The 19824-nt window shown below is 43.1% G+C and overlaps 1 protein-coding gene across 2 annotated transcripts in view; it reads right to left on the bottom strand.

Annotated features, from left to right (window-relative positions):
* Positions 1-996: 996 nt before the first annotated feature.
* The window catches only part of B3GNT3 (UDP-GlcNAc:betaGal beta-1,3-N-acetylglucosaminyltransferase 3), a 78760-nt gene continuing 59932 nt past the window's right edge, over positions 997-19824 (bottom strand). The window contains exons 1-2 of one of the 2 annotated variants that reach the window (XM_040417461.1): positions 8683-8792; positions 997-2752 (exon numbers count right to left, since the gene is read on the bottom strand). In XM_040417461.1, coding sequence (XP_040273395.1) covers positions 1586-2752; positions 8683-8685 — 1170 coding nt within the window. In that variant the 5' untranslated portion in view covers positions 8686-8792 and the 3' untranslated portion in view covers positions 997-1585. Of the gene's footprint in view, positions 2753-8682; positions 8793-19824 lie in introns of those variants that run through there. The other variant, XM_040417462.1, reaches the window with a different exon arrangement.

Here is a 19824-nt window from a genome sequence, read left to right as displayed (position 1 = left end):
GATAGGCTCTCCCATTGTAGTTGTCTTGAATGAAACTGGGCCCATTCCGGGGCTGGCATGCAAGAAATGACTGACCCAAGAAATGACATTGCTTTCCTCAGAAGGTTCAATTCTATCTACATACAGCTATGCCGTGTTTGCTGCCACCTGCTGGTGAACCAGGCACATTACTTGTGAACATAACAGTTGCATAACAAAATAGGAATGCACATTGTATAGGACCTGGAATAAATACACAAGATGACATGAGGTTAGACCAATAAAGACAGTAGCAGGGTGCAGAAGTGGCAACACCACTCTGGGGTGTTACACGTCTGCTTCTGGTCTGACAGAAAAGACAGAAAATCCAATAGGGTGCTACTAGAGCTCTGTACAGAAAAGAGGATGGCATATTTTTAATAAAGACCAATTTAATAAAATATTTTTAGCTCAAAATGAGTACAATGCAATAATAAAAAACTGACCCCAAAGGTGTACATAGCCTTTAATTCTTCTTTACTGTGTTATCTAATAACTGATAATATTGTATAGTTCCATAATGTTCTATAATACACTGTAATCACCCAAAGAACAAATAATTCCAGTTGCTCTACACAGAAATGCAGCATAGTTCATACATAGAGTTGAGCGAACCCAAACTGCAAAGTTCGGGTTCGTACCGAACTTTGCGAGTTCGGGTGCCCGGACCCGAACCTGGACTTTTTCACTGAAGTTCAGGTGATTTTATTATTTTCCGTTATAAAATGGTTATAACGGAAAATAATAGCATTCTTAAAACAGAATGCTAAATAAAATGTCTACTGAGGGGTTAAAAATAAAAAAAACTCACCTCATCCACTTGATCGCGCAGCCGGTATCTTCTTTTCTTCTGGACCTGCGGTGATGTCACCGCAGGTCCTGCTGAATGAAGGTAGAAGGACCTGCGTTGATGTCACAGCGTTCACCACGTGGTGAGCGCGGTGACGTCACCGCAGGTCTTTCTATCTTCATTCAGCATGACCTGCGGTGACGTCACCACGCTCACCATGTGGTGAGCGCGGTGACCTCATCATAGGTCCTTTTGCACGTCCTGAAGAAAAGAGGATACCGCTTGCGCGATAAAGTGGATAAGGTGTGTTTTTTTTTTTTTTTTAACCCCTCAGTACACATTTTATTTAGCATTATGTTTTAAGAATGCTATTATTTTCCGTTATAACCATGTCATAACGGAAAATAATAAAGTGAAGTTCTGGGCCCCATTGACTTAAATGGGGTCCGGGTTCGGGGTGAAGTTCGGGTCCCGAACTTGAACTTTGACCTTAAGTTCGGCCGAACCCGAACTTCCACAGGTTCGCTCAAACCTATAAAACTGTAGATATGTAAGAGATTCTATTCTTTTGACCTATGTTCAATGAGAGTAAATGGTATAATTTATGATCAAAGGTTACACAGCTTAATTTAATTTTTTTTTAAGAAAAACAAAACAAATAAATTAACATATGACATACATACAACTTTTATCGTACAGTTTCTCCACTATATATATTGGAGTATATTAGCAGTATATTAAATGGCTCTTTGTTATGTTATAAACATTGGTTCATTGCTATTTTATACCTAAATAAATGGACAATTTCTGGCCGCAGTCAAGATGAGGATCTTGAATTGCCTTCCACATGACTAACATCTGATATGGTATAAAACGATGCACCATTAAAAGTTCTCTATAATAACAAGGATTGAATGAATCCAGTTTGGCAGAAGGTACATGCACCCCCACTGTCCTCATGCCCATGTGTGAGGATGGGACAAGGCCAGCCTTTGCAAGACACATGCCTAGATAAACATCATCAATAGGGAACAACTGGATGTCCTGAGATTTATTGTGGATGGCATGGGCAGTATATCTGGACATGAGAATTCCTCCACCACCACAGTACATTGGGTAGGCGTTAGAAGCAGTAACTTGTATTGGTACATAATATTTGCTATTAGGTTCACGAATAGGTCCAACATTAGCTATCAGCTGACCTACAAAAAGGTGCCTATCTGCTTCATTACCACGTAGGTAGGCGACTACATTAATGGTGTTGACAAATACATCATCATCTCCATTAAAAATAAAGTTTGCTCCTGGACAGTATTCATCCAGCCACATGTGGAATAGGAACTGTTTCAGTGTCAGGTTAAAAAACGTGTCATGGAAGTCCCACTGTAGGATATCCCTATATGTTTCACTCTCAATTTTTTGAAGTTGTCTTAAATGTTTGTCTTCACGCTCATTTTTTGAAGTTCCAGAGACAAAAATTCTTCTCACATGAGCACCACCATAACTAGTTTCCTCCCCCCATGTCTGACGAATTACAGCTCTTCTTTCGTAGTTACCTGGAGAAGATTTTATGGCAAGTAGAAGGAAGATGTCTTTTGACAGTGCTGCACCTCCACACTTCTTTGGCGAGTTAAGGATCTGGGGAAAGCTCCTGCAATGCCTATACCGCAGGAAATCCTGAATATGTGCTGGTAGATTTAAAAAACCTTCAATACTTTCCATGGTTTTGTTCTCCTGGCATTGTGGGAGCCACACAAGTTTTTTTATCACAGTCGGAGCAACAGTAAGGTGGGATGGAATGACAGGCTTATGATCCTTTTTGTTCAAAGTTAGTGGTTCATCTCTATCTTCACCTTGATACATGATAAATAGAAGTCCAGCAAAACCCACACCTAGAAGGAGAACGCTCTCCAGCTTAATAAACGATAGCCTCATAGTGACACTCTACAATAAAAAAACAAAAAAGCAAGTCACATAACAGGATTCTAGGTGTATAAACATTAAGACCTAGGTTACAATTTGTCTTTTTGTAGTGCTACTGACTGATTTTAACTATTGAGTGACAGCTGTAGTCCACAAGATTACATACTGACCAATGTATTACTTTGGGCTTCAGCCGTGGCTCAATAGTTAAAGTGTCCCTTCTCTATTCTTAAAAAATAAAATAAAAAAATTGATATATCATAGTGACATTTCAAAGGTTTTTATCAATGGGTGTCCAAGTGCTGAGACACCCACCAATTGCTACAACAAGGAGACAGAAGAGCTCACACGAGTCCTCTCTGCAGGAGACAGGCTCAATACAAAATCTATGGGGCACATTTATCATGCTAGTATAATTGTACACCTATTTTTGTATCCTTTTTTTAAAATTTTCTTCAATGTATCCTGCGATTCTATTTGGGTCGATAAGTTTGTTGCCATTCTTTTTAGATTGGCTAAAGGTGTGTCGTAATTTGGAATCAAGGAAGATACGTTTTAAGTGGCGAGTGCCGCAATCTTTATTTTCTCTTCCACATTATATTGTTGTGTCATAATTAGTGATGTCGCGAACATAAAATTTTCAGTTCGCGAACAGCGAACGAGAACTTCCGCAAATGTTCGCGAACTGGCGAACCGGGCGAACCGCCATAGACTTCAATAGACAGGCGAATTTTAAAACCCACAGGGACTCTTTCTGGCCACAATAGTGATGAGAAAGTTGTTTCAAGGGGTCTAACACCTGGACTGTGGCATGCCGGAGGGGGATCTATGGCAAAACTCCCATGGAAAATTACGTAGTGGACGCAGAGTCGGGTTTTAATCCATAAAGGGCATAAATCAACTAACATTCCTAAATTGTTTGGAATAACGTGCTTTAAAACATCCAGTGTGTGTATACGATCAGGTATGATGTTGTATCGATCAGGTAGTGTAAGGGTTACGCCCGCATCACAGACATTGACAGACCAAACTCCCCTTTTAATGCACCGCAAACAGTTCATTTGCACAACCGCAAACTCCCCATTTGCACAAGGTTGGATACCAAGCTAGCCACGTCCCGGTGATGTCATTGAAGGTTTCTTCCTCCACCCAGCCACGTACAACACCAAGGGTCCCCGAAAGGTCAATTGAATTGATTTTTCGAACGGGGAGATGGTTAAAAAAACGCTGGCTCCCTCCCCTTTGTTTTTATCCACGGTGACTGCGTCTGCGCCGTGCAATTTACTGTCACACCCGATATGAGTGGTATTTTCTGTAGTACTATTCTCATCAGTTTAATCCCTCTAACGTCCCCAATCTGGGTGCCATTTATTGAATAGATTTTTCGAACGGGGAGATGGTATCAGTGGTTGGCACTGGCAGTGGGCACACTACAGTCAGTAGAAGCGGGCCTGACACACACTGGCAGCAGGCAAGCAACTGAAATTACACTAAAGTGTAAAAATTAAATGCCTTATTTATCGGCAAGCTACTGTGCCACCCGGTATGAGTGGTTGGCACTGGCAGTGGGCACACTACAGTCAGTGGAAGAGGGCCTGACACACACTGGCAGCAGGCAAGCAACTGAATTTAGACTACTGTCTAAAAATTAAATGCCTTATTTATCGGCAAGCTACTGTGCCACCCGGTATCAGTGGTTGGCACTGGCAGTGGGCACACTACAGTCAGTGGAAGCGGGCCTGACACACACTGGCAGCAGGCAAGCAACTGAATTTAGACTACTGTCTAAAAATTAAATGCCTTATTTATCGGCAAGCTACTGTGCCACCCGGTATCAGTGGTTGGCACTGGCAGTGGGCACACTACAGTCAGTTGAAGTCGGCCTGACACACACTAGCAGCAGGCAAGCAGCTGAAATTACACTAAAGTGTAAAAATTAAATGCCTTTTTTATGCAAAGTCCTGTGCCAGCCGGTATGAGTGGTGGGCACTGGCAGTGGGCACACTACAGTCAGTGGAAGTCAGCCTGACACACACTGGCAGGCAACTAACCTTAGATTAAAGTGTAAAAATTAAGTGCCTATTTTTTAAGCAAAGTCCTGTGCCACTCGGTATGACAGGGGTGGGCACTGGCAGTGGGCACACTACAGTCAGTGGAAGTCAGCCTGACACACACTGGCAGGCAACTAACCTTAGATTAAAGTGTAAAAATTAAGTGCCTATTTTTTAAGCAAAGTCCTGTGCCACTCGGTATGACAGGGGTGGGCACTGGCAGTGGGCACACTACAGTCAGTTGAAGTCGGCCTGACACACACTAGCAGCAGGCAAGCAGCTGAAATTACATTAAAGTGTAAAAATTAAATGCCTTTTTTAAGCAAAGTCCTGTGCCAGCCGGTATGAGTGGTGGGCACTGGCAGTGGGCACACTACAGTCAGTGGAAGTCAGCCTGACACACACTGGCAGGCAACTAACCTTAGATTAAAGTGTAAAAATTAAGTGCCTATTTTTTAAGCAAAGTCCTGTGCCACTCGGGATGACAGGGGTGGGCACTGGCAGTGGGCACACTACAGTCAGTTGAAGTCGGCCTGACACACACTGGCAGGCAACTAACCTTAGATTAAAGTGTAAAAATGAAGTGCCTTTTTTTTAAGCAAAGTCCTGTGCCAGCCGGTATGAGTGGTGGGCACTGGCAGTGGGCACACTACAGTCAGTGGAAGTCAGCCTGACACACACTGGCAGGCAACTAACCTTAGATTAAAGTGTAAAAATTAAGTGCCTATTTTTTAAGCAAAGTCCTGTGCCACTCGGGATGACAGGGGTGGGCACTGGCAGTGGGCACACTACAGTCAGTTGAAGTCGGCCTGACACACACTGGCAGGCAACTAACCTTAGATTAAAGTGTAAAAATGAAGTGCCTTTTTTTTAAGCAAAGTCCTGTGCCACACGGGATGACAGGGGTGGGCACTGGCAGTGGGCACACTACAGTCAGTGGAAGTCAGCCTGACACACACTGGCAGGCAACTAACCTTAGATTAAAGTGTAAAAATGAAGTGCCTTTTTTTTAAGCAAAGTCCTGTGCCAGCCGGTATGAGTGGTGGGCACTGGCAGTGGGCACACTACAGTCAGTGGAAGTCAGCCTGACACACACTGGCAGGCAACTAACCTTAGATTAAAGTGTAAAAATTAAGTGCCTATTTTTTAAGCAAAGTCCTGTGCCACTCGGGATGACAGGGGTGGGCACTGGCAGTGGGCACACTACAGTCAGTTGAAGTCGGCCTGACACACACTGGCAGGCAACTAACCTTAGATTAAAGTGTAAAAATGAAGTGCCTTTTTTTTAAGCAAAGTCCTGTGCCACACGGGATGACAGGGGTGGGCACTGGCAGTGGGCACACTACAGTCAGTTGAAGTCGGCCTGACACACACTAGCAGCAGGCAAGCAGCTGAAATTACACTAAAGTGTAAAAATTAAATGCCTTTTTTATGCAAAGTCCTGTGCCAGCCGGTATGAGTGGTGGGCACTGGCAGTGGGCACACTACAGTCAGTGGAAGTCAGCCTGACACACACTGGCAGGCAACTAACCTTAGATTAAAGTGTAAAAATTAAGTGCCTATTTTTTAAGCAAAGTCCTGTGCCACTCGGTATGACAGGGGTGGGCACTGGCAGTGGGCACACTACAGTCAGTGGAAGTCAGCCTGACACACACTGGCAGGCAACTAACCTTAGATTAAAGTGTAAAAATTAAGTGCCTATTTTTTAAGCAAAGTCCTGTGCCACTCGGTATGACAGGGGTGGGCACTGGCAGTGGGCACACTACAGTCAGTTGAAGTCGGCCTGACACACACTAGCAGCAGGCAAGCAGCTGAAATTACATTAAAGTGTAAAAATTAAATGCCTTTTTTAAGCAAAGTCCTGTGCCAGCCGGTATGAGTGGTGGGCACTGGCAGTGGGCACACTACAGTCAGTGGAAGTCAGCCTGACACACACTGGCAGGCAACTAACCTTAGATTAAAGTGTAAAAATTAAGTGCCTATTTTTTAAGCAAAGTCCTGTGCCACTCGGTATGACAGGGGTGGGCACTGGCAGTGGGCACACTACAGTCAGTTGAAGTCGGCCTGACACACACTAGCAGCAGGCAAGCAGCTGAAATTACATTAAAGTGTAAAAATTAAATGCCTTTTTTAAGCAAAGTCCTGTGCCAGCCGGTATGAGTGGTGGGCACTGGCAGTGGGCACACTACAGTCAGTGGAAGTCAGCCTGACACACACTGGCAGGCAACTAACCTTAGATTAAAGTGTAAAAATTAAGTGCCTATTTTTTAAGCAAAGTCCTGTGCCACTCGGGATGACAGGGGTGGGCACTGGCAGTGGGCACACTACAGTCAGTTGAAGTCGGCCTGACACACACTGGCAGGCAACTAACCTTAGATTAAAGTGTAAAAATGAAGTGCCTTTTTTTTAAGCAAAGTCCTGTGCCAGCCGGTATGAGTGGTGGGCACTGGCAGTGGGCACACTACAGTCAGTGGAAGTCAGCCTGACACACACTGGCAGGCAACTAACCTTAGATTAAAGTGTAAAAATTAAGTGCCTATTTTTTAAGCAAAGTCCTGTGCCACTCGGGATGACAGGGGTGGGCACTGGCAGTGGGCACACTACAGTCAGTTGAAGTCGGCCTGACACACACTGGCAGGCAACTAACCTTAGATTAAAGTGTAAAAATGAAGTGCCTTTTTTTTAAGCAAAGTCCTGTGCCACACGGAATGACAGGGGTGAGCACTGGCAGTGGGCACACTACAGTCTGTGGGCCTGCAGCTCCTCACACACAGGCAGGCCAGGCAACTGCAATATGTATATAAAGGAAAAAAAAAAAGCAGACTAATGTTGCAGCCCTAAAAAGGGCTTTTTGGGGTGCTGTCAGGACGCTGTCCTTACAGCAGAGATCAGATGAGTCTTTCAGGACTGGAGTGGACACTGAATTCACTAGCCTAGCTATCGATTTCCCAATTAAATCAGCAGCAGTTACAGTCTCCCTCCTCTCACTAAGACTGCAGCTTCAGAATGAATCTAAAATGGATGCTGTGCAGGAGGTGGGAGGGTCTGGGAGGGAGGGTATGCTGCTGATTGGCTGGAATGTGTCTGCTGACTGTGAGGTACAGGGTCAAAGTTTGCTCAATGATGATGTATAGGGGGCGGACCGAACATCGCATGTGTTCGCCCGGCAGAGGCGAACGCGAACAAGCTATGTTCGCCGGGAACTGTTCGCCGTCGGATAGTTCGGGCCATCTCTAGTCATAATTTGTATGTGTCATTTATGGCCGCTGTGCATTTAGACAGTTGCAAATGTAATGTATTAGAAAGTCACATTTTTGAAAGACGCAAATATATTTTAAAAAGCTGCATGCATTAATTTTTTTTTTGCGACTTCACCATGATCTGAGTCACAAAAGATCTAGGAGAAGCAACATACACCAGCCAGGAGCTGGTGGAGTTTTGAGCACTTTTACAAAATCACATTCATGTGTGTAAAAAAAAAAAGTCGGAAATACATAAATCACACTTTGCCAGTGAAAGAACACTTAGCCCCATCAATGAAACAAATGGAAAAAATTAACATGCACAAATACCATCTAAAATCTTAGACAAGTTGCAATCATAATAATAAATGCGACTAAAGAGAAATGTCTGCCCAACACACATGAAATACGACCAAAACATTTGCAAATCGCCATGATAAATGTGCCCCTGTGAGTTTGTCTCCAGTCTGTCTCCTGCAGCGAGAAGAGCACGCTCTGTGTGAGACCTTCTGTCTCCTTGTTCTAGCAATCAGTGAGGGTCTCAGCATTTGGACACCCACTAATATCCAAGCTTTTTGTTTTAAGTACACAGACACTTTAAACATCTTTTTAAGCACTTTAAGTAGTTGTTTAGTCCTAGCCTAAAATGGTTTCCCACCATTTTCGATTTTTGTTTCCAGCTCCAGTGGCTTCCTTAAACTGCTGATCCGATATTGAAGGCCTGTCCAGGTCTTAAATATCAAAAAGGTGGTAAACCCCTTTAAGAAGTAAAAAAAAAGCACAAAATGAAAGTACTGCTGCATTATTTCAATAAATGGCAAATAATACAGACTTCTTGAAAACACAAAGGATTTATTTTAAATATGTGGAACGACAGGAGAAATGCATCCACACAGAAGGTACATGCCCGTTGCGAGATATGGGGCAAGCGACTGAACCATGCCTGGATTTTGAGCCTAAAATCTTTGGTAGAAAACCTTCATAAATCATTTACATCTGAAAGTCATATCTCCTTTTACTGACACGCAATGGCAGCCACTGTTTGTGGACCAGCTTCAAAAGCCCTTCACAAATATAGGTTTGGTAGAAAAGCCAATCTTTTTAATAAAATTACACTAAAAGACTGTAAATATGATAAAATAAGACTCACAGGAACTAAATACAAGAATTATTTGGCATAGTTAATAGACCAGAAGTTGTCAGACTAACCTGACTTGAGTGGAAGCCCGGACAGAGGGGCGGCTGTGGATGTAGTGTTCTTGGATTTTGCATACTGTCACCAATGGCGTAGCTATAGGGGAAGCGGCTGCATTGGGGCCTGATCTCAGAAGGGGCCCACCCAGGAGGAGGACTAAAAGACTTTATTGTTAGGGTCCCCTCAACAGTATTATACAATGACAGTATATACAGTGACAGTATACACAGTAACATGACATACACTATATACATGTAGGAAACAGATGGACTGGCTGCTGAGTCTCATCTGTGAGAGCAATCTTGAGTGGGGGTTGCATGGGAGGAGAGGGTTTGCGAAGAACTTGCAGGGGGAAGGTGGGGCTAGCATTCAAAAATTTGCTACCGTGTCCAGAGAGTTGTGGTGAATGCTTCCTATTGCGAATAGTAACATAGTTTATAAGGCTGAAAAAAGACATTTGTCCATCCAGTTCGGCCTGTTATCCTGCAAGTTGATCCAGAGGAAGGCAAAAAAAAAAAAACCCTGTGAGGTAGAAGCCAATTTTCCCCACTTTAGGGGAATAAAAAATTCCTTCCCGACTCCAATCAGGCAATCAGAATAACTCCCTGGATCAACGACCCCTCTCTAGTAGCTATAGCTGTAATATTATTACACTCCAGAAACACATCCAGGCCACTCTTGAACTCTTTTAGTGAACTCACCATGACCCCCTCCTCAGGCAGAGAGTTCCATAGTCTCACTGCTCTTACAGTAAAGAATCCTTTTCTATGTTTGCGTACAAACCTTCTTTGCTCCAGACGCAGAGGATGTCCCCTCGTCACAGTCCTGGGGATAAATAGATGATGGGAGAGATCGCTGTACTGACCCCTAATATATTTATACATAGTAATTAGGTCTCCTCTGTCGTCTTTTTTCTAAAGTGAGTAACCCTAATTTTGATAATCATCCGCGCAGAGAGAGAAGCAGCGCTGGCCATGCGGGGACCAGGTAGCAAGGCAAGTATATTGTGTGTGAGGGGCCGGGCATATGGGGGGCATTTCAGGGGTCAGATAACCCCTTTAATAGCACCATTTCTATTTTTGCAGATGACACTAAGCTATGTAGTACTGTACAGTCTATGGAAGATGTCCATATACTACAAGCTGACTTCAAGACTCTGTGTGATTGGACATCAACTTGGCAAATGAGGTTCAATGTGGACAAATGTAAAGTGATGCATCTTGGTAGTAATAATCTCTGTGCTTCATATGTCCTAGGTGATGTAGCACTGGGAGAGTCACTTAGGCTACGTCTACACGACGACATTTGTCACGCGACATTTTGTTGCACTAATGTCGCGCGACAATTTTTATAATGGCAGTCTATGGTGTCACACTGCAACATGCAACATACTGCGACGCAACAGTCACAGAAAATCCATTCGAGATGGATTTTTCTGCGACTGTTGCATCGCAGTATGTTGCATGTTGCAGTGCGACACCATAGACTGCCATTATAAAAATTGTCGCGCGACATTAGTGCAACAAAATATTGCGCTACAAATGTTGCAGTGTAGTTGTGCCCTATCTGTCATCGTGTAGACGTAGCCTTAGAGAGAAGGATTTGGGTGTCCTTGTAGATGGTAGATTAAATAACAGCATACAATGTCAATCAGCTGCTTCTAAGGCCACCAGGATATTGTCATGCATTATATGAGGCATCGACTCGCGGGGCAGGGATGTAATATTACCACTTTACAAAGTGTTGGTGCAGCCTCATCTGGAATATGCAGTTCAGTTCTGGGCACCAGTCCATAAAATGGACGCTCTGCAGCTGGAAAAAGTACAGAGGAAAGCGACTAAACGTATAAGGGGCATGGAGAGTCTTAGTTATGAAGAAAGATTAAAAGAATTGAATTTATTTAGTCTTGAGAAGAGACGTCTAAGGGGAGACATGATTAACCTATACAAATATATAAATGGGCTATACAAAAAATACTGTGAAATACTGTTCCATGTTAAATGCCTTCAAAAGACAAGGAAGCACGGCCTCCGACTGGAGAAGAAAAAGTTCAGTCTCCAGAAGCATCAAAGCTTCTTTACTGTAAGAACTGTGAATGACAAGTGAAAAGTAAATGACATTAAAGGGAATCTGTCAGCTGGTTTGAGCATATTCAGCTGTCACCATTGCCATGTACAATAAACTACCTCATTTCCTGCAGTAGTCTTCTTTCTTCTTTTCATGGTTTCATTTTGATAAAAAAGCACTTTTGGTGTTATGCAAATGAACCTCCAAGGTGCCCAAAGGGGTCTTATTCTTCATCTCTTGAGCCCAGTAACGCCCCCCTGCAGTGCCCATCCCACCTTAATTTCGAGCCCAAGCACATCTACATATTATGAAATATCGTCCCACAGCCGAGGTCAACAGCGCCGCCCCCTCCGCTACGTCAACTAATACATTCAAGCTACACCCCTGGCTTCTTTCTTTCGCCAAGCCCAGTTACACTTTTGAAGCGGTTGCCCTCAGGAGCTATTCGATTGCACAGGCGCAGGCAGTCGGCGGTGCTGCGCCTGCGTTGGATTTCCAGTGGCCGAAAGAAAGAAGCCAGGGGTGTAGCTTGAATTAGTGAAAAGGAAACGTTCCAGCACACAGGTAAATCCACACGGTTGTTCGTCTTTTTTGGTCTTCAAAATAAAATCACATACAGCATGTATCTACACCCACCACCGCGGATGGTTAACATGTTTCGGACCTTACATGGTCCTTAATCATAACCTGTTCAGAGTGAGTGTCCACAGGAGTATATATTCCCCCACCCCCCTCATTGGGTGGATACAGTATAGAGGTTCCACCCCTCCTGGAGGCACACCCTTAAACACCTTCACCTGTCATAGAAAAGTAAGAAAGTTTGAACACATAAATACCAACCTCACTCACAAGCCATATGTATCTGTATAACACAGATGGAATATTTGCAGAGGAACATATAATTAAAAATACTCAAAAAAACTGCAGCATAATACCCAGCCTGGAACAGCCACAATAAATCATGTGGACTAAAAAACGCACACCATGTGAACAGGCTTCACATGGTGCACAAAAATCTCCATACCAGGTCCATGGTGGGAATGCACAGGTACTTTCTATGAGCGTATGACATATATACAAATGGCCTGTACTGCAGTTGTTAGATACATATAATTTACATAACCACCATGCATTACATTAAATTGAATACCATTCCTGTAGAAATTCCTCAAAGATACACAGGGTTTATAGGAAAAACACTACTGGTAATAATGTATTAATTCTCTCCTAAGGTTCAATCCCATCGGATGACATGTTTTTAGCCTAAACATCCAGAAAGCCTCCCATAGAAGGATCTTATTTTTTTTGACCCCTGCTCTGGGAGAGGGTGTCACTTTTTCAATAACATAAGCCCTGAAATTGTCTACTCTTCTGTTGTGTACCCTAATGAAGTGACTCGCTGCACTGGAGATCCCGGTAGCCAGGGGGTTGGAAATGTAGTTAAGATGTTCCCGTAGTCTAACCTTAAGTTGCCTCCCAGTGCTGCCGACATACATAAGATCACAGCTAGAACATTTGATTATATAGATAACTCCCGTACTGTTACAGTTTATATAGCTCTTAATAGAAAACTGTTCAGTATGCATGGAGTTATCAAAAGTGGTGGTTGGATATGCGTAATTGCAAATTTTACAGGGATGCCCTCCACACCTACTAAACCCCTGATACTTCATCCACGTTGTCCTAGTCTGAACCCCAGACGGGGTAAACAAAGATGGAGATAGTACATTTGCTAAATTACTAGGGCGTCTGGAGACAATCCTACATCCATTTTTTAACAAGTTGTAGCAAAGATGATCTTCATATAAGATCGGGAGGCACCTTTTGATAGCCTGTTCAATTTGAGGGAATTGTCTACTAAAGGTGAGAACCAATGTCTGTTTGTCTGGGGCAATCGACTTCTTTTTGTGACCATATCCCCCATCATCCTTTTTAAATAACAAATTCTGCTCTAGATTTGTTTTTAACTATATTTAAAGCTCTGGTAAGCATCCAGTTTGCATAGGCCCTTTGTTTTAAACAATCCCAAATCACCTCACATTCCCTCCAGAAAGACACATCTGTACTACAATTCCTACGGGCCCTCATGAATTCGCCCACCGGTATAGCTTTAACGGTATGACCCGGATGGTGACCATTAGCCCTTTATATCGAATTGCTAGAGACTTCCTTGTGGAAAGTCTCCGTCATTATAACTTGGCCAGGTACACCTGTTAATTTTAAATCCAAAAAAGGAATGGACAAAGCATGAAACTGGTGGGTGAATTTCAAATTATAGGGGTTATCATTGACTTATGCAATAAAGTCTGGTATGGCAGACACATCGGCCCTCCAGATGAGGAGCAAATCATCGATGTATCTGCCATACCAGACCACAGAACCAGAGAAAGGATTGTTCTCCGAGAACATAAACCGCTCTTCCCAATATGCTACATCTAAATTAGCAAGGGATAGTGAATACCTAGCCCCCATTGAAACTCCATTCACCTGTAAATATTTTTTTTTTATTAAAGACAAAATAATTAGTAGTCATATGTAGTGATGTAACTTCTACTATAAAATCTATAAATTCCGGTGAATAGGAGCTGGATCTGTGTAGGTGGTATTCCAGCGCTAACAGGGCTATATTGTGCGGTATCGAGGGGTACAAGGAGATCACATCTAATGTGAGCCAAATGTATTCTTTTTCCTAAGGTTGATCAAAAAATGCCCTTAAAACATCAGAGGTATCTTTGACAAAACTAGGTAATCTCCTGACCAGAGGCTGGAGAATAGCATCCAGCCACTCTCCCGGCCTCTCAGACAGAGAACCGATGCCTGACACTATGGGACGGAGGGTATATCTTTTTGTGTCTTTGGTAACGCATGTATGATAGGTGTGACGGGCTTGTCCACATACAGGAAATTGTACTCACTATTTTGGGGAAAAAAAACTGTCCCTCCCCCAGGGCCGGTGCAAGGATTTTTGCCAACACAAGCAAAGCTAAATTTTTGCGCCAACACAAGCAAATGGTGATGGACCATGTGACGGACCATGTGATGAGCGTAGTGACGTCATCAAAGGTCCTATTCCTCAAAGAAGAAGACAGAAGAGATGCCGGCTGCGCGAACAAGTGGATTAAGGGGAGTTTATTTATTTTATTTTTTTAACCCCTTCAGCCCTATTGTACTATGCATTCTGTATTCAGAATGCTATTATTTTCCCTTATAACCATGTTATAAGGGGAAATAATACAATCTACACAACCTTGTACCCAAACCTGAACTTCTGTGAAGAAGTTCGGGTCTGGTCTGGGTACCACATTCAGTTTTTTATCACGCGTGTGCAAAACGCATTGCACCCGCGCGATAAAAACTGAACAACGGAACGCAATCGCAGTCAAAACTGACTGCAATTGGGTACCTACTCGCGCGGTTTTGCCGCAACGCATCCGGACCTTATCCGGACACGCTCGTGTGAAAGAGGCCTTAAGCTGTGTAGCTTGAATGTATTAGTTGACGTAGCGGAGGGGGCGGCGCCGTTCACCTCGGCTGTGGGACGATATTTCATAATGAGTAGGCGTGCTTGGGCTAGAAATTAAGGCGGGATGGGCACTGCAGGGGGGGCGTTACTGGGCTCAAGAGATGAAGAATTATGCCCCTCTGGGCACCTTGAAGGTTCATTTGCATAACAGAAAGCGCTTTTTTGTCAAAATGAAACCATGAAAAGAAGAAACAAGACCACTGCAGGAAATAAGGTAGTTTATTGTACATGCCAATGGTCACAGCTGAAAATGCTCAAACCAGGTGACAGATTCTCTTTAATGCTTATAGAAATGTGTAGAAATCTGAGTCTCACTTCCTTCTGGGATTCACGTCCCCACCTATACCTTGGTTGAACTTGATGGACTAGTTTCTTTTTTCTACCATATTAATTATTTATCTAGTTAATATTTAGTATAATTAAATATTCTGCTATTCAGCGGACATTAAACATGTATCCGTCATATTTTTATCAGCATTTGAATTTTATTAGAACCTAAATCAGGCTTGTTTAGACTAGTTCTAAAGAATTAGAAGTAAAGAATTATCTAGCAGAAGATTTTGCAACTACAGATAAAAAGTTATGATAGCACTTTGTGCAAGAATAGTGACTCAAATTACTCAGGATGTGGTGAGAAGATAAAACAGTTAAGGAGTATACTAAAGCCAATGTAAATTAAACTTGTAAGGCCTGCTGCTGTTTTTAGATCTAGCAGGCTGTTCCCGGCATTGCCAGAAGCTACCGCATCTCACCATTTATCCCAACTGTCCCTTATCAGCAAATAGAAGCTTGCAGTTCCATAACAACTGATCACAGGTTTTAGCAGTTTGCAGGTCCTTAAATATTCAGTCATATGACGTATAACAGCACAACTACACTGCTACATGCATGGGGGGCAGGGGCCACAATTAAACAGATGGGCGCTGTGGAGTTCACTGTAAAAGGGGCAGGCACTGCGGAGGTCACTGTTAAAGGGGCGGTCACTGTTAAAGGGGCGGGCACTGTGCAGGTCACTGTTAAAAGGGCGGGCACTGTGCAGGTCACTGTTAAAGGGGTGGTCAATGTTAAAGGGGCAGGCATTTTGGCATAATGGTACGTCATGGTGATCGGGCGGGCACCTGAGCGGTGCACACCCGATCACTGCAGGGGTCCGGCAGTCCCTGGTAGTAGGGCTCCTGCTGTATCTGCCGGCATCACTGTTTAAAGCGATGCTGGTGGATTAACCCCTTCTATGCTGCAGTCAGCGCTGACCACGACATAGTAGTGGTTTGCGGCGGGGGAGAAGGAGCGCATCGAGTCTCCGAGCTGCTTTGGCGGGGACCCGATGCATGACAAGACAGCCCGATGCCGTGCAGAGGCTGCCCAATGCCTTGCACAGCATCAGGACCTGCCTTCTACGGGTGCCCAGGAGATCCAGCCTCAAGCTGGGTCTCCAAGGCAACCTGTTAGTGTATGACTCAGTGTCATACACTAACAGGCAATGCATTACAATGTCTTAGTCTGTGCCTACTTCTGCTCCATGTTATAAGGCTTAGATGTTTTCATATTTATCTGTGAGTATCCCAGAGCTTTCACCATGCGTCCGCTCCCTTCAGTGGTTGCCCCTGGATTTAGCTGTTGGAATTCTTAGCTCATTCAGCATCATGTGTGTCCCGACTATCTTCTACACATATCTCCATACTTGATTTTTGGTATGCTCAACTGCACTTTCCTCCTTATCAACTTCTATATATATATGTGGGGCAAACTCCAGGCCCTGGCTTTTTTCCTTATATATGTCAAACTCATATGTCTGTGGGTAAGGGTCTACCCTATAGTTGGGAACTATTTGTACGCATTTTATTTTTATTTATTTTTTTATATTTAGTATGCGTCTGCTTGAGCATCCCAAACTGCATTCAACTAGGCTAATTTATTTCCACTGCATTATTTGGCTCACCTCAATAGTGTCTCCCACTTCTCTCCCCAAATACATGGCCTTGATATGTACGTGGCGCTCACTAGACGTGTACAACAGATACATGAGGCCTTTATGGGATTAGACATCCTCTACCAAATGGCCTTCATTGTTGTATTTTTCTTTTTTCTTACTAGGTCTTGCCGTAGAGTAGGTTGCTCTATTTTTACTGAATTATATTGTTTACTATTTTGTTATTGTATATTTATGATGTTATTTTCATTTTCTTTCTTCCTAGGTGGGGATCATGCTTACAGGAAGGACGAGTATGTGAACCCCTCATTCAGGCCTCTCGGGGATATACTGTTAAGCAGGTAAATCCATTTTGTTTCTTCCTGTTGGAGTTTTTTATCTATATCTCCTTTGCGTGGGCCTGATTTTACCTTCATCAGTCCCCAAAATTTGAATTCTGTGTTTTGATTCTTATGCTTTTCTCTCATATGTCTGGCCAGGCTAGTGTCTTCTCCTGTATTGATGCTGCTCAGGTGTCTTGAAATTCGCCTTCTTAGCTCCTGGATAGTCTTCCCGACGTATAATTTGGGACATTCACATCTAATGACGTATACTACCCCCTTTGTCTTACAGTTGATGTAATCTCTAATTTCGTAATTTTTTCCATCCACTGGGGTTGTGAAGGTTTTTGTGACCTTCATGCGGCTGCAGAAAGTACAATCCCCACAGGGATATGATCCCTTATGGGACAGCCAGGTAGTTTTTTTGGCTATTCCGTGGGGTTGATAGTGGCTGTGAACCAGCATTTCTTTCAAGTTTTGTCCTCTTCTGTATCGGCCTGCAAGATGTGCCAGTGCCGTCTCAGAATTTGTTGTATGACACTATGTTCTGTATCATATGTTCCTATACACCGTATAATTTTCTCTCCCTCTTTTGTTTTTCCTATCTGCCAACAGATCAAATCTTCCTATCTTCCTGGCTTTATTGTAGGCTCGATGTAAGCATTTTTTGGAGTACCCTCTATCATAAAAACGTGAGTATAAAATGCTGCATTCTTTTTGGAATGCTTCCTCGGTGGAGCAATTCCGCCTGGCCCTAAGGTATTGCCCCACCGGGATTCCTTTTTTGAGGGAGTCAGGGTGGAAGCCTTGCCAGTGCAGCAGGTTGTTGGTAGACGTTGATTTACGGTATATTTCAGTTTGGATTCTGCCGTCAGGTTGCAAAATTATTTTGAGATCCAAGAAATTAAGTGTACTCCTATGTATTTCGGCTGTGAACTTCATGCCAATCTGGTTGTCATTCAATTGACAAACAAACTCATGAAATTGTGCTTCAGTGTCATCCAAAAAATTAGAACGTCGTCAATATAACGACCCCAAAATAATATGTGCTGCGTGTACCTCTCCATAGTGTCCGTGAAAACTATACTGTCTTCCCACCACCCTAAAAATAAATTAGCAAAACTTGGTGCACAAATCGTGCCCATAGCGGTGCCAGTGACCTGTAAATAATATTTACCATTAACCATAAAGTAATTGTGCTCCGACAAAAACGTTAATAGTGAAATAACAAAACTATTGTGCTCGTGATACTGTGTCCCTTTTGTGTTCAAATAATATTGTACTGCTTGTATGCCCAAGTGATGTTGAATACTTTTGTAAAGTGCCTCAACGTCAAGGCTTGCTATAAACGTATGTGAATTTACCTGGATCTCCTGCAACCTGATGACAGTATCCTTGGTGTCCCTAAGATATGAGGGTAGTGTCTTAACAAATGGGGAGATGACCTGTTCCACATACTCACTGATACTTTCACATAGACTCTGGTTACCAGAGACAATGGGTCTCCCTGGGATTGGTTCCCTTTGTTTGTGAACTTTAGGAATAGCATAAAAAGGTTGCTATGGTGGGTCGTGGTCTGTACATGACTTTGTACTCTTCCTTTGTGATTAGATTACGATCTTTGGCATTTTTCAGGAGTTTTTTTAGTTCCAAGACATATTTTTCCGTGGGGTCTGTTCTTAACTCCCTATAGGTACTGCTCTCATTAAGGAGAACCATTATCATTTGTTCATAGTATTTTCTTTCCAGTAGCACAATGTTTCCTCCTTTGTCCGAAGGTTTAATGACTAAGTTGTCATTACTTATTAGATCTCTCATAGCTGTCTGCTCTTCCATAGACAAGTTGCTATGCATATTCCTTTTAGGAGCTTTAATTTTTTGTAAATCTCTAGTGACCACATCAACAAAGGTTTGGATATTTGCATATTTCCCAAATGGAGGGGTAAATCTGGACTTGGGAGTTAGCGTACTAAATGGCGGACTGGGGGCTATTAGTTTGCCTTCTCCTTCCCTCAGCAGGGACTCAAGTGTATCAACTGCTTCCCTCTCGCGCCTCTGTATACTCGCTATTTCATGCTCACTGGAATTAAATTCCTTGTGTAGTGCCAGTTTCCGGGCAAATAGGTTGATGTCCTTAACCCACAGGAAACAGTTAAAGTGCGGTGCTGGGGTAAAGGAGAGGCCTTTTTGTATAAGACTAATATGCTCAGATCTGTTCTATCTCAGTTTTGTTAATAATCTGCATTGCCCCCTCATAAGTTGCATTCCGTACTGGATTGGGGTCTATATTCCCTTCTCCTACCTGTGGTGCTCTTAATATCATATCTTTTGATTGTAGCCCCATTTCTCTCTGTCTCGTAGTTGTACTCCCATTCCTAGCCCTAAAAAAAACCCTGTGTTGTATTTTGGGGTAGTGGGCCAATGTTTGTTGATGTGGACAAGGAGGATGATTGCGGATATTGTGGAAATTGTGAGTACTGTGCTTGCAAATTTTGCACTGGTTCTTGAATTGTTGTCCATGCTGTATTCACAATCGAACTCTGGTTATTATTGGAGGTGGGATTCCTTTGAGGATTTTCTCTGTGAGTAGGGTAGTTTGTTTTTAGGTTTACGCTTGGTGTTTGCTGTAGTTTGGGTATAGCTGCCCTCTATTTCGGAGGTCTCTGATTCTGATATATCCGTATACTCTCTCCAATTTTCCCTTTGTCTGAATGGGAATCATCCCCCTTGTTTTCTGGGATAAATATTCCCGGTATCAAAATCTT

This window comes from Bufo bufo, chromosome 2 (assembly GCF_905171765.1).
Source record: "Bufo bufo chromosome 2, aBufBuf1.1, whole genome shotgun sequence".
In the NCBI taxonomy this organism is placed as follows: domain Eukaryota; kingdom Metazoa; phylum Chordata; class Amphibia; order Anura; family Bufonidae; genus Bufo; species Bufo bufo.
The sequence above is the reverse complement of the archived record's forward strand: the minus strand, read 5'-3'. Positions and strand labels throughout refer to the sequence as shown.